General features: G+C 44.4%; 1 protein-coding gene and 1 long non-coding RNA gene across 9 annotated transcripts in view; one reads left to right on the top strand and one right to left on the bottom strand.

Moving 5' to 3' along the window:
• frmd4a (FERM domain containing 4A) overlaps nucleotides 1-8,695 on the top strand; it is a 734,343-nt gene extending 725,648 nt beyond the window's left edge. For 6 of the 8 annotated variants that reach the window (XM_038811950.1, XM_038811947.1, XM_038811948.1 and 3 more), the window contains 3 exons: nucleotides 2,099-2,198; nucleotides 5,072-5,182; nucleotides 7,516-8,695. In XM_038811950.1, the coding sequence (XP_038667878.1) occupies nucleotides 2,099-2,198; nucleotides 5,072-5,180 (209 nt within the window). In that variant the 3' untranslated portion in view covers nucleotides 5,181-5,182; nucleotides 7,516-8,695. The remainder of the gene's footprint in view (nucleotides 1-2,098; nucleotides 2,199-5,071; nucleotides 5,183-7,515) is intronic. The other 2 variants (XM_038811946.1, XM_038811944.1) reach the window with 2 other exon arrangements.
• Nucleotides 8,696-10,795: 2,100 nt separating this feature from the next.
• On the bottom strand, nucleotides 10,796-12,800 carry LOC119973588. Its single transcript, XR_005462356.1, has 2 exons — nucleotides 11,337-12,800; nucleotides 10,796-10,914 (listed from the first exon to the last, which is right to left on the bottom strand). It is a non-coding gene; the product is annotated as an uncharacterized LOC119973588 (long non-coding RNA).
• Between the last annotated feature and the right edge of the window lie 2,377 nt (nucleotides 12,801-15,177).

The raw sequence follows: 15,177 nt of genomic DNA, 5'->3' as shown, positions 1-15,177 counted from the left end.
CCCCAAACAGGCGCCGGAATGTGGCGACTAGGGGATTATCACAGTAACTTCATTGCATTGTTAATGTAAGCCTACTTGTGACAATAATAAAGATTATTATTATTGTTATTATTAAATCTTACAAAATATTCACCACTTGTCCTGATCTCCCAGTTCCTGCTACAGTCTTCGTCCAAATACGCTGTGACTCTAGTGGTTACACTTTCTAATTCCCTTCCAAACGCAAATTGGCTATTTATCTAAAAAGAAAATATTTGCAGGGTTACAGGGAAAAAACAGGGGGATGGGACTAGCTGAGTTGCTCTGGTAGAGAGCTAGTACGCACCCTACAAGCCGAATGGCTTCTATTTCCACTGGAACCATCCTAAGATTCATTCGATGGCTCGACATAGGACTTACGCTCAAACATGGACAGTGGGTTTGCAAAGGAACTGACCATGTCACTTACAGCAAGGGAAGCACAGAACAAACGGTAAATGGCCTAGCGATTGTTTGGCAGGATTGTGTTCACTGTGGGGAAGGAATGTGAGAAAGGGCCAGACATTCCACAGTCCTGACAAGGTTAGAGTGATGCTTCCTGTATGAGAAAGTAATGTCTCTTAACTATCAGATCTTTGTTCGAGGTGGCAATCACTCTTTACAGAGTGAGCAGAAAACAAGGAATCCAGCGTTTAATCAGTAGGATGCCCAGTTGTACTTCTCAGCGGTAGACACAGTGGGTGGGATTCTCCGACTCCCCCCAGCCGCACGGTTCCCAGCGGCGCCCCGTTCGCTACTCCAGATTCTCTACTCCAGCCGCCACAGTGGGCTAAACAGCTGGCTTATAATGCAGAACAAGGCCAGCAGCGTGGGTTCAATTCCCGTACCGGCCTCCCGAACAGGAGCTGGAATGTGGCGACTAGGGGCTTTTCACAGTAACTTCATTGAAGCCTACTTGTGACAATGAGCGATTATTATTATTATTATTATTATTAATGGGATGTCCCATTGAAGCCAGCCCACGCCGCAGGGCAGGGTGCACTTCCAGCGGGAACACAGAATCCCAGTGGCAGGAATATTCCGGCCTCTGTTTCTCTACTAATAGACCTCACTGCTAGACATTTTATCAACTTTGTCTGCAACTTGTCAGTCCAACTTGCCAAGTCAAAATGGTGAATGCGCTACGTTCACTTTTTTTTTTTAAACTGTAACCTGTGTAAATCCCTTTGCTCTGTTTTCTGTAACATAGGAACAGGAGGAGATCATTTAGCTCCTCGAGCCTGATCCACCATTCAATAGGATCATGGCTGATTTGGAATAAAATGTTCGCCTCGTTAATAATGATCACGATCAGATCATTGTTAAAGAAAATTTACGTTTGCTTCAAGTTGTTCAGGAGAGAAAACCTGCCGTCCTTTAATAATAATCTTTATTGTCACCAGTAGGCTGACATTAACACTGCAATGAGGTTACTGTGAAAAGCCCCTCGTCGCCACATTCCGGCGCCTGTTCGGGTACACGGAGGGAGAATTCAGAATGCGCGTCTTTTGTCTGTCTATTTTCCTTGCCCATCGTCTCAATGAGTGTGACGGGAACACAAAGATGGAGAGTGGAAAATAATCCCTGAAGGAAACTTATAGCATGACAATAAGAGCCACACAAGCTAATTACTGTATAATTAACAATTTTAACAGCAAGAATCACATTGTTGAACAACAGAGGAACCAAGCCAGCCAAAATTGCAAACATTTTAAAATCTCGAAATAAAAATGTGCAGCACAAGAACAGGAAGTTGAAACAAAAAAGACAGAAAGAAATTACATTTCTGGAACAGAAATAGTTTCACATATTCCCAGGTAACGACCAGTTTCCAGGAAAAGGGTGTTGGATACTCAATTTAAACCCAGCCACACTCTCAATGAATCTGGTCTCACTCGAAACAATGGCATTGTATTTGGAACGGCATTGCTGCAGAATAGCTTATATCTTTCTTTGTGTGGTTAATGCCAGATGTAATATTTTAATCCTAAAAATATTCCATTTACTTCATCTACTGTCTCACATTGTTGTACCCTTTTGATCGCTATCTGACCTTTATTGTGTCCTTTATCCTTTCCAGCTGCCTCACCTCGCAGTAAAAGGAGCACAACGCAATCTGCCGAATCGGTAGTTTCTTCCCCATCAAGCAGTCCACACCATATTGTGTCCTGGCAGAGTGGGTGAGTCACGCAGTTTGGCGGAGACAAAGCTCATTGTCTTTGTTCATTATCATAGCTTCCACGCAAAACCGTCCACACCCAGATTCCGAAAGCACCGTTTGAAGAGCTATTTGGTCGCAAAGAAACCTGTCTCCTAAAATTGCCACATCAAAGGAATTCAACCCAGCAGACCTTTCTTTAATGGTTTGCTGGCTTGACAGTAGCTGCCAGATGAGCAGACGGGTGTACAGCGGCAGCCCTCTTACAGTACACCCCCGGACAATAGTTTGTACTGTATTGGGGGTAAAGTTTGCATTTTGCCTAACATTCATTTGGCTCTGTTTAACTGTACAGTGAACAGGTAACACTGCCAGATTATTGGCCATTCTGTGCAAATTGGAGCCATTACATGTGTGTGAAGCTATTTGACCCTGGGAAGTGGAAACAGAAAATACAATATGATAGAAAGATACACATGTCCGTTATATTGAGCTTGTTCCAGTTGTCACCCAGGTCTCCTCCCACCTGTAGACTAGTAATCTCCCAATAAAGATGAAAAATAAAAAGCTCTAACCCAATCTAGGAGTGCCTCCATTATTTAAATTATTCTCACCTCTAGAAGTTAAACACTTTTTCACTTCTGCTGCTCTCATTTTCACTTTTTCCCTGCAGTTCCAAAAACCTTTTAAATAAATCGCATATTTTTTCAAAATATCTTCTTTAAACAATGCACGCCAGATGACAGTACGGGTGAATTTTATTTGGGGGACAGTTTGAACTACCGATATTTGAAGTTGCAAAATTCATTTTTTTAATTTTTCTAAATAACAATGAAGACAAACTGCCCTTACAAATCAAGTATTGATTGCATTTAAAGGGTTCCAGCTCATGCAGCATATCATCAACAGGATCGGGGGGATGCTGTTGTCTTTCCTCAAGTTTAAATGTCAGTAATTAATCCCACAGACCCTTTTCAGGATTGTGGAGATACCGTGTTTGGTTAGTTTGATCCCTGTGATATAAACACCATTCCTGGCCAAGTCATTCCTCAGGCAACCGGCTTCTGGTTTTTGTGTCTCTGCTGTTCTTTATAGATTCATAGAATTTACAGTGCAGAAGGAGGCCATTCAGCCCATCGAGTCTGCACCGGCTCTTGGAAAGAGCACCCTACCCAAGGTCAACAACTCCACCCTATCCCATAACCCAGTAACCCCATAACCCCACCCAACACCAAGGGCAATTTTGGACACTAAGGGCAATTTTATCAGGGCCAATCCACCTAACCTGCACATCTTTGGGCTGTGGGAGGAAACCAGAACACCCGGAGGAAACCCACGCACACACAGGGAGGATGTGTAGACTCTGCACAGACAGTGACCCAAGCCGGAATCGAACCTGGGACCCTGGAGCTGTGAAGCAATTGTGCTATCCACAATGCTACCGTGCTGCCCCTAATGTTCTGTAATGGGTCAGTACAGAGCACACAGGAGGTGTCCCGAACACGACCTTCATTTTCCTTGTACGAATGCATCTGGGGTTTTTGTGCAGCAAACTGACGGCATTATTGACTGCAATGCAAATATGGGATAGGTGCAAATCTGGCTGAAATCCACTGTTATCTGGTTCACACTTTCACATTCTCATTGAAACAACGCTAAATCCTGGCCTCACCGTGTGGTACCAGATCATGCTGTAAGTGCCTCAGTTAAAGGAAGATGTTGTGTTTCGGAGGCCCAGCCTTAATTTAAGTAGTGTCATTCAATTGTCTGATTCCTGTGTAGATCTTGCAGACAGAAATTACTATTCCAGTAAAGAACTTCCACAAAACGTAGGTTGTCCTCTTTGGAGAAGAGAAGATTAAAGGAAGATTTGATAGAGATGGTCAAAACCGTTCGGGGTCTGGGCAGAGTGGATGTAGAGGGAGATATTCCTTTGGGTGGAAGGGTCAAGAACCAGGTGCCAAAGTCAAAACAGCCCATGGCGACATTACGCAGGGATCGTTTAGGATGCAGAATGCACTGGTTGAGAGAGTGGGAAAGGCAATCACGGCTTTCAAAAGGAAATTGAATAAGTGTCTGAAAGGAGAGAAAAAGAGAGTAGGCGACACGGTAGCACAAGTGGTTAGAATTGTGCTTCACAGCTCCAGGGTCCCAGGTTCGATTCCCGGCTTATGTCACTGTCTGTGTGGAGTCTGCACGTTCTCCCCGTGTCTGCGTGGGTTTCCTCCCACAATCTAAAGATGTGCAGGTTACGTGGATTGGCCATGCTAAATTGCCCTTAGTGTCCAAAATGGTTAGGTGGGGTTACGGGGTTATGGGGATAGGGTGGAGGTGTGGGCGTAAGTAAGGTGCTCTTTTCAAGACATGATGGGCCTCCTTCTCCACTGTAAATTCTATGAAAATCTGCAGGGCTACAGAGAAAGGGAACTTGAGTGGGACTGGCTGAATCCCTCTTGTGGAAAGCTGGCATGCGTCTGAAAGGCTGAATGGACTCCCATTGTGCTGTAACCATTCTGTGATTCGATGGGGGGGGGGCTCTGAATTTTAATTTTAACAGATCTGATCATTATAAACATTATGAATAAGCATTAGCGTTGTATGAAGAGAGTCTAAGAGAAATGTTGCAACACATTGTTTCTTGTGTCAGTCGAGTAATTGTTTGTAGTCTACGTGTCCATTGTCAATGTCTTCAGAACTCGCATGAAAGTTAAAATCTAAACAGATTGTGAAAAGTCTGACTACGGTGTACGGCTAAAGCAGTTTTGCTGTTACCATCCTGATTCTTGACCATTTTAACAGTAACAAAAGTTAAATCGGCAGCAAGTTTCTTACTAACTTCCTAACCACAAATCTAACTAACATTTTCCTCACTTTCTTCTTTTTACTAATATTCAGTCTTATCTGCTCCTCTTTTCACCTGCCTTTGTGTAGAGGTACAACAGAAACAAGCACACCTCATGATGAACAGACCCAATCGCCAACTCACCAAAGCTCTGTAAAATAGAGGTACAGTAATAATCAGTTACGTGGTTATAATGCCCCTCCCTCACTGTTTGTCTTTATGCTGTTTATTCACTCGTGGTATGGTTGTGGCATTTTTAGTTTCTTTCTCATTCCTAAATACGAAGCTCTTTATTTCAGTCATGTCTGTGTGACAGAAATAAATGAGACCACGACCCAGTTGCTTCAGGGAAAACTGCAGTTTTGTCGCCCCTGAGCAAGTTAAGTGCATTGTTTGGTTTGGTATTAAGCGACCAGACGAGAAGATCCCAGCTTCATTTACTAGTCTGTGTTCTGTCATCTATTATCTTCTGTTTAGTATTTGAGGTTTTCCAGTTTGCTCGGAGTTAAGACCATTAGAAACGCGATCAGGAGTGGGCCATTCGGCCCCTCGACCCTGCTCAATAGGATCATGTTTGGGGGGCAGCACGATAGCATAAGTGGATAGCACTGTGGCTTCACAGCGCCAGGGTCCCAGGTTCGATTCTCCGCTGGGTCACTGTGCGGAGTCTGCACGTTCCCCCCGTGTCGGCGTGGGTTTCCTCCGGGTGCTCCGGTTTCCTCCCACAAGTCCTGAAAGACGTGCTGTTAGGTGAATTGGACATTCTGAATTCTCCCTCTGTGTACCCGAACAGACGCCGGAGTGTGGCAACTAGGGGATTTTCACAGTAACTTCATTGCTGTGTTAATGTAAACCTACTTGTGACAATCATAAAGATTATTATTATCTTCTCAAGGACACCTGGGGGTGGATGATAAATGCTCACATCTCATTTAACACCTTGAAAATTGAAAGGTCTTTTACTGGAAATGCACGAAACAATAAATGGATAAACTCGTCTGTTTTCATAATAAAAATCAGAAATGCTTACTATTAAATCCTGGTGGATGATGAAAGGTCAGAATGAACACTTTTAGTTTCCCATCGATATCTATATATTGAGCTGATGAATCCTACAGTTTCTATCAGTCTCCTGAGGTGATTCTATCGACTGACGTTGATGGAGTTAAATTGCTGCCCACAGAGAATCTTCTCCCTCTCATTGACATTGAAAGCTCGGTCTGCCTGCCCCCCCTGTGCTGGACAAAAGGCCAGGATGCTTCAGCCTTGACAAAGTGTGAATGCAGTGGCTTTTCTGCTGTTGTGCACGTTATCCTGGCAGCACAATGATGGCCAAACTGCTGGGACAAAGTGAAGGGTTTCCAATGGCAACTATCGAAAGTCTGACACGCTTTAAATGTGTGTTTGTGCGCAGAGACACTGCCTGAGGGTGCTCGCGCATCGCGGTTTACAGTGGAACAGGCTCCACGAGCCAAACATAAGAGGAATTTCGCAAGTATCGACCAGTTAAAATTTGTGACTCTTCAATTCAGAGAAAGGGAGATTTAGGTCATGATTTCAACGTGCTGTGAAAAGAACATTTCTGGACATGTGTTGCTCCTTATTTGTAACTTTTTCAAACAAAGTGGCTCTGCGTTTTTGAAATGACAGAATTTCAACCGATTCCCTGTTATTCCTCGAGCTCAGTTGATAACTGATGTGAGTTCGCCGTTCACAGAAGACCTGGCGGGATTTACCGTGTTTCAGCTGTTCTATACAATGGAACTTGTAGGATTTCAAAGCTGCCAGTTATCACAGCTGAGAGGTTAGGGTTAAGTGTTGAGGCTGCTTCGGACACTTAAGGTTGCCAATCTCAATGGTGGAGGATTTGGACAGTTCCCTACATTGGGGGCGGGGGCTTAATCTCACCTTGGTGAGAATGAAGACTTTGAAACTGGCCCTCAGAACTGCCAATAGTGAAGTGTCAGCTGTGGTCTGGGAGAAAGGCCTTTGGGTTGGGCCACCTTACTTTCTCAGTGGCTTTTGCCTCAGGAATGTGCGGTAAATGCTCCAGCACGGTGGCGCAGTGGGTTAGCACTGCTGCCTCAGGCGCCGAGGTCGCAGGTTCGATCCCGGCTCTGGGTCACTGTCCGTCTGGAGTTTGCGCATTCTCCCCGTGTCTGCATGGGTCCCACCCCCACAACCCAAAGATGTGCAGGGTAGGTGGATTGGCCACTCTAAATTGCCCCTTAATTGGATAAAATGAATTGGGCATTCTAAATTTATTTTTAAAATGGAATGTGCGGTAAACAATTCTTACTTTGTGTTCTCTGAGCCTGAAGTAGCAAAATGTGAGACCAATCGATATGTTGCCCTGGTTTGACCTTAGCCCAGGCCTGGACCGTTCAGGAACTTTGCAAGCGCAAGGACTGTAATTTTAATGGCTTTTCACTCAAAGTAAGGATTCGCTGAATAGTAGCGGGAAGCGATGCCTGACTTTTGTCTTTTCTCGTTGTAGGCCCTACCAGGACACTTGCTACATGGACTCCCCACTCTATTCCGAATTGGCAGACGTTCAGTGGTACGGAAGTGACAACGCCAAGCCTGGAACTCTTGTCTGACACCTGACCTCAGATCAAAGTACAAACGTCGACCCCCCCCCCCCTCCCCTCCAGTGGTCACCTCACTGCCCCTTGTCACTGCCTTACTCTGCGAACGGCCACTAACCAGCAACTGCAGCTCCGAGCACTTTCACAAAAGAAATCTATCAGCCAAGGCAACGTGCAGCCTAATTAAAGTTCCACAGACTATGCTGTCTCTCAGGTAACCACTGGTCAACAATAATAAGGTCTTTATGAATAAAAACGCAACACTGCTTTTCATACTGTGACTCGTATGCACCAGACCTCCTGTGCTTGAAGGCTGTGTCTGTGCACGATTTCATTTTATTCCCTTGTGCAAAGTAATACTGACAGTGTAATAATGAAGTACTTCACAATTTCACCAAGCATTACGTTTACTTGAATATTACCAAAGACCACCCGAAAGCTGAAAGGGGGAGAATTGGATGAGCGTTGCCCGCTGGTTACCTGAATAAATGAGAAGTTGTCAATCTCTTGTTTCATTAATGATTCTGGCAGATGACAGGTGAAAGCTATTAAAAATGCATTCTTCACGTTTAAAAAATGCCCGAGTGCAGGCAAGATTGTTTTCCCATGATAAGAGCAAAACAATTTTGAGATATTTTTTGCAGAGGCTGGATGAGCTATTCAGATATGTGGTCCAGCTTGGAGTCATCAGTAAAGCACACAGTAAACATAATCTGTGCTATTCCAGGCTGCACAGATATTGTATTATGGTACAATATGTGTCTTTAGTTTAAGCTTCGAATCGGCTCGTCGATCGTATATTCTCTTCAAGGACTTTAGCTGATTTATTGGACGAGGCCTTGGAGAGTTGTCAACCCTTAGAAGGCCTCACAAATGTTTTAAGAATATTTTCCCATGAAGTACTCATCAGAAATAATTTAGTGGCTGGCACGGAACGTTTGCGCAGTCGGTGTAGCACAGACTTGTCAGCAAAAGGTGACAGTTGCAGAAGGGCACTGATCTGGCCAAAAAAATAAAGGGAGCATTTTTCCCCCCTCTCTTCCCTTCGGAATATTTGTGGTTTCCTGTTGGGGGTCGGTGGGGAGGGTGGGGGTGGTTGGTGGGAGGGGGGGGGAGGGGAGACAGGAAGGAGGATGCCTGCTCAGAAAGGCAGCAGACTAAGCTGAAGCATATCCATTGTGTGTGGCCCATGGACAAGAAAGGATTGCTTCAGCGGACTGCAAAAAAAAAAAACCCCAGACAGCACTGTTTGTCTTTGCGAGAGCACCAGGAAGGATTTGTGTCGAGTTGAAATGAAAGGCTAACATTTGCAGACACTACCATGCATTTATTGTGAGGCAGATTTTTCTAATTACAGTTTTTCAGTTACCATTGTGTAAAATGTTAAAATACCAATATGTTTTATAAATCAGTATTAGTTTTAGTTTGGACCTAGCAAACCCCATTCAGGTGCTACCCAACAAACAGTTACCACTAGAATAGTTGTAGGGTTTTACATCTATAAATGTCAATAGTTTTATTACAAGTTGTGTAAATTGAAGCAATGTAGTTACAATGAATTCAGTAGATTTCTCCCTGAAAATGGCTGTTGATCTTAAAAGAGCATGTAAAATGTCTTTATTTCTACCCCCTCAGCCTCCTCCTCTGGTTTCTGTCCCATTTTAATCAAAGAAGACCATGTATGGTGTAGAAAATGCAGAATTATGAATTTCTGCCATTAATTTATTCTTTTTGTATTAAGAATTTGTATAGTAACTTTACATTTTGCAGAAACAGTGTTGTCAACAATTCCTAAATGAAGCATTTTCAAAATAATGAATTTGGTTGTTCTTGAAATTAACAAAATAAATTATTACTGAATGTTGCAAGAATTTGACTCTGGCATTTGTCTTGGTAAATGGGCCTGCTGAGCACCATCGGCCATCTCGCACGGTGAACTGCAAGCGTCGGCTCCTTCTGGTCTTCCATTCACCCCCCTCCCCCTCGGGCAGAAGGTCTGTGGGTTCACCCTGCACCGGGCTGAAAGATGCTGCCTTCATCAGACACATGGTTTTTCTGACCAGACATTAAAAGAAAACTCTCTCAGCCTGTGAACTGGGGACAAAATTCCCCCGGCGCTGTTTGAAGAAATGCAAGGAAGTTCCTCCAACGCGCAGTCCAACATTAATCCCGCAAATAAGCGGCGGCAAGACAGATTAATGGGTCATTCATCTCATTGCTGTCTGAGGGAACGTGCTCTGGGGAAATTGGCTGTTGCACCTAGCTGCACAACCCCGCGTAAACCTCATAGTTAAATCATTGGCTGAGGAGCACTTTGGAGCCTCTTGAGGATGAGTAAGGTGCTACATAAATGCAAGTTCTCTCGGTCATGCTGCCAAAGGAAGATATGGAGACTGAGAGATATGAAATGCGTACCTCTCAGCAGCTGATGGAGTGTTCTGGGGCCAGGACATCATCTCATCTGAAAACAGTGCATGGGAAAAGGGGGGAGGTTGAAAATACTTTACGAGAAAAGATTTGTGTTTGCTGTTAAAGTAACAGATTTTGAGTAAAGATTTACCACGCCGTTCTCATTTTTGTCGTTTTAGTTTGAAGGAGGACCGGCTTTGATATATGAGTAAAATACTGTCCACAAGAGAGTTAGATTGGAGGCCTGGGAAGTGATTGAAGAGCCTTGAACTTGCTGTTATATGACTGCCAGTTTGGGAGCACTCAAATAATTAAACTATTGTCATGTGCAAAAAACACATGAAATTACATTTGTAGATCAAACATCACCTGGACCTTATTATTTTGGAACGGTGGTTGTCAAAGAATTGCCTGTAACATATATATATATATATATATATATTCTTGGCTTCCATGTCTGCTCCTGGGAATCTAATCTGGTGCCTGTCAATAACTCAGCTTCACACAAGGTTTCACTGTACAAAGGATTTGAAAATGAGAAGTTTAAAAAGGTTTAAAGGCCCTGCAGCCATGGTGGTTCTGGAAGTTATCTGTCATATATAATTAATAACATACCAATAGCTCAGCTTCCCTATATACTGCTGTCAACAAAACGCAATTTGATACAATTTTCAAGGTAGTTTCCTTCCCGCCGGATTCTGTAACCTTTATGCTCCAACCCAGAAAGCAACAACATATCGTGGCGAATCAGAGATAATAAAAGAAAATGCAACACTGTGATGGAGGAGTACAATGAACAAGTTTTATGATAAATGTCTCATTTTTGCTCCCTCGCTACATTTCATTGAAAGTATGCAACCCATCGCACTGGTGGATAAAGCTGTCAGTAAACGTCCAACCTGAAGAAAAAGCAACATTGAGTTCATTAAAAAAAACTTGTATTTGTGTCGGACATTTTGCAACCGCCGGACTTCTCAAAGTGCTTTATAACCAGACTCGATGGGCCAAATGGCCTAATTCTGCTCCTATACCTTATGAACCAGTGATGTATTTTGTTTCTGGAATCAAGCTGGCTAGCCAAAGACCAGGGCGACTGTTCTCTATTTCACAGTCATATAGATTAAAGCAAGGTGCTGGAGAGAAAGAAGCAATGTCTTCAAACAGGAACTTTATCTACATAACACTTTCAAAGTTGCAAAATTCTCTGTTGTGATCAGTTCTCACCCGTCCACGCCAGACTATCTCTCGAGTCTGAGGGTATGTTAAACTAATTCATGCTTAAAAGCTCGCCGACTGAGTCCTAAATTCATAAAACACTCACGTGGCCAGATTGCTCCAACAATGAATTGTATTATCTGCTCCCAGGTGTGTATCAGAGGAGGCCGGGTCTGAGAAGGAACCAACACTGGAATGAGTATTCCTCTCTCCACCTGCAATGTGTGGTGCTTCCTGATAAATGTACCTTGTTGGAACGAGGTCTGTTATTTCACATATCTTGGCTTTGAATTTTCCTGCCACAGCGGAACAAGGTAAACAAAGTGGAAAGAGCTATCCGTTGGGAAACCTCTTTGCCTACACATTCTGCCTCTCAGAGAAGTAAGTAGTTTATTCCCACCCCCGTACTGCCATGGTTTTGGTAACATCCATCCATGTGTTGTGCACACTCTTTCCCCCAATAGTAGGATGCATGTCACGTATCAGACCCCAGTAAATATTGTCGACGGGAACAGAGACCTCAATTGCAAACAATAACAGCATTATTCACGATATTTTATTTTACACCGACAGTAAAATCTAAAATAAGCACAACACCGCGGATGTTGGAATCTGAAACAAGGCCAGAAAATGCCGATAAACCCTGCAGGCCTGGTAGCACCTGTGGAGAGAGAAACAGTTAACGTTTCAGGTCATGTGGCTCTTCATCAGAACTGAAAAGAAGGAGAATGTAGGAAGTGCAATAAAAAGTAGCAAGTTAAAAACAAACAATAGTTGTCCTGGTGTGAGAGGGGAGGGGGATGTTTTTCATAGATGCAAAACATGTATGGAATATTAAAAAAGAGAAGAAAGGGGGATTTAAGATATAAACATGTAAAGTTGTTGAACTCAGTGTTAGTCTCGAGGGCTGCAGTGTGCCCAGCCGCAAGGTGAGGTGCTGTTCCTCCAGCTTGCACGGGGTTTGACTGGAGCACTGCAGCAGGCCAAGGATGGACATGTGGGCCTGAGCAGAAGGATGAGCTTAGACCCCCTAGACTGAGGCTGGAGCCCGGCGGATACCTGGAGGCAGCTTCTGAGCAGAGGGCTATCAACAAGGAATCCCACAGTGGGAGGTGGGTTCTCTCACCACGATGATGGGCTACCCCCCACCTGTGGCCACCGTGACCTTGAGGCTGCCCTCATGGTCTCCTTAAGAGCGTCCAGCTCCCCCTGGTGGGACTGTCTGCCATCCCGGGCTTCTGGCATTCGGTTTGGGCGCTTCCCTCTTTGGGAACCCACTCGTCATCCTTAACCGGATAGCGGCTGCTGTGACAGCCTCTTGATTGGCTGCCCCCTAGAAGACAGCAATGTCATACACCCAGCCAGCACTGGGATCAGGAACTGTATTCAATCCTAGTAAGATTCTGCCCATTGTCCCCTTTGGGGTGGGGGGGATGATCAGCGTGGCAGCTGCCAGATTTTGATGACGATACAAACATAACAAGGAATCGTATCTGTTGGCAGAATGGTGCAGCGGACTGGAAAAACAGGGTGGAAGCTGCTGGCCCTCGAGCAACTTCCTCTGCCGTTATTTTAGGTATTTACACAGAAATGGTTAAGGGGTGGGGCCCACGACGTAGTGCTGGGAGAACCCGTCCAGCCATGGTGCCCCTGATACAAAGAAGTCAAAATAGAACACCCCATCCCCTCCCATTCCCCATGGAACTGCCCCACCCCCGCCTCTCCGCGGAACACCTCCGAGGCATTACCCGTGCCCAAGCAGTGCCAGGGGGCAGTGCCTTGGGCAATGTCCGGCTGTGACTCTCTCCCCATGGAGGATGTGCTCAACAGTGCGCCTCTGGCAGGGTCAGCTTGCCTTCACGTTGATGTCAATGGACAATCTTAACATTGAACATTTGAATACAAATAATGACAATACATTGCACAATGTCGGTTGTGGTGATGTGCATCACTGTAAATACACAAGGGCTTAATGTAAATACATGTAGACTTGCTAGACACTAGAGGGAGCACCAGCAATATGACACACAGACACTCAACCAATCGATCAGTTAGATAGGACACGACCAATGGGCATTCACGATACACACAGAGGTGACACGACCACAGGAGGGCATTGCACCAACCCACACACATGATCTGCCCCTTTCCAGTGGAGACAGTGAGTAGAGATACAGGGTTGATTCAATATCACTCCCACGACGTGGATTGTAGCAGACTGGTTAGTCAGTCTGAGTAGCTATAGAAGGATTAACTGTAGTGGAGAACCCGAGTAATAGAAGTGTATATAGTTTAATAAACGTGTTGAAGTTATCTCCACGTCTGAACCTTCCTTTGTCAAGTGCACCACAAGGAAGCCGCTTATGCTACGCTTAGAGCATAACAAGACATCGGTCTCCTTAGTTTCCAGAATAAAAGTGAAAGGTTTGCTGCATCTTGTATTAGGTCTCATGTGGTTGGTGTCAGATTGAGTTCATTAAACTCTCAATTGTTCAATATACTATTTTTGAGTTTTATAAAACAGGGGTTTGGACTGCCTCCTAGTCTATTCGGTTTCTATCCTATTTGTGGAATGACGTCTCCTTAATTCCATTGCCTATTTACTCTCATGTGGTTGTGGTGCGAGAGTGTGGCAATTTGGGGATCGCCTCAAGAGTTTTGTCGTGAAGTCCAGACAGCTATTTATTTCCAGCAGTTTTTATTCTCTGCGATTTCCCTGCATGTACGTTTTGATCCTCTGTTTGGTGCCTCTCATTTTCTCGCACCGTGGTGGTATTTTTTTCTTCTTCCAGCTTTCCCCGCTGGGGATTTCGACAGTAAGAGGGGAGATAAAAAGAGATATAGCTGCCTCGGCTGAAGTCTGGAAAGGAAGTGCATCTCCGTGGTGCATTCATACTCGCTCCACAATGTTCTAATCTTGGCTGTGGGATGAAGGAGAGGCCTTAAGGAATATGGCTGGAATATCAATGATGTTTTAAAGCTGAAGTTTCTGCAAATTTTGTACGGCTAATCGGGCCATTCATTTCCATTTGTGAAGTCTGTGCTTGTGGTCGGATATTAGGCACCAAAATAAATAAAGGAGTACAGCTTTCTCTGGTGGAAGCATTTTTGAAATCCAATGCCGGGACTTGTTAATCACGGATAAGAACAGAACAAATACTCTGCATGACACTGACTTTGTGTAAAATACATTTCAGGATTAGTGCCATAAATGGAAGTGATATTATTGGCTGTGGCAGGACGGAGGTTGAGTCATTGCACAGTAAGGCAGGGTCATCGACTGGTAGCTCCATCATTTTTAAGATTTCCTTCTTTTTGCTATTCTGAGTCACAGATAATTATTTACTTTTATAGTAAGCAGGCTACTTAATACCTCCACTTTGTCAACTGTTCTGAAATATAACAGTATACGTTTTGTTAACAAGAGTAGTCTATACAGACCGTTGAGTCTGCTGTGCCAACGAATATGACCGTGGTTCGTAGAATCCCTACAGTGCAGGAGGAGGCCATTCAGTCCATCAAGCACTGACCCACCAGGAAAACACCCTCCCTAGGCAAAATCCCCCACCCTATCCCCAAAACCCCACCTAACCTTTGGACACTAAGGGACAATTTATCATGGCCAATCTACCTAACTGACCCACCTTTGGACGGTGAGAGGAAACCAGAGCACCCGCAGGAAACCCACGCAGACACGGGTAGAACGTACAAACTCCACACAGTCAGCCAAGTGTGTTGTTCCTTGTGTCTGAATAAAGCTCGTAGTCTTACATTTGGAGTAGATGTTTTATTTTGAGTTTGTTCTCTCTCCAGCGCTTAAACTATGTTACATCTGTGCTGCCTGTCTGTGTCCTGCTCCCAGCTGCCGTTCCTGTGAAGTGCTCTCTAACTTCCTGTCTGTCTCTATTTATACCTCTCCCGTGCTCCCTCGAGTGCTTGCTCAGTTG

Source organism: Scyliorhinus canicula, chromosome 11 (assembly GCF_902713615.1).
Source record: "Scyliorhinus canicula chromosome 11, sScyCan1.1, whole genome shotgun sequence".
NCBI lineage: Eukaryota > Metazoa > Chordata > Chondrichthyes > Carcharhiniformes > Scyliorhinidae > Scyliorhinus > Scyliorhinus canicula.
This window is presented reverse-complemented; position numbering and strand designations above follow the sequence as displayed.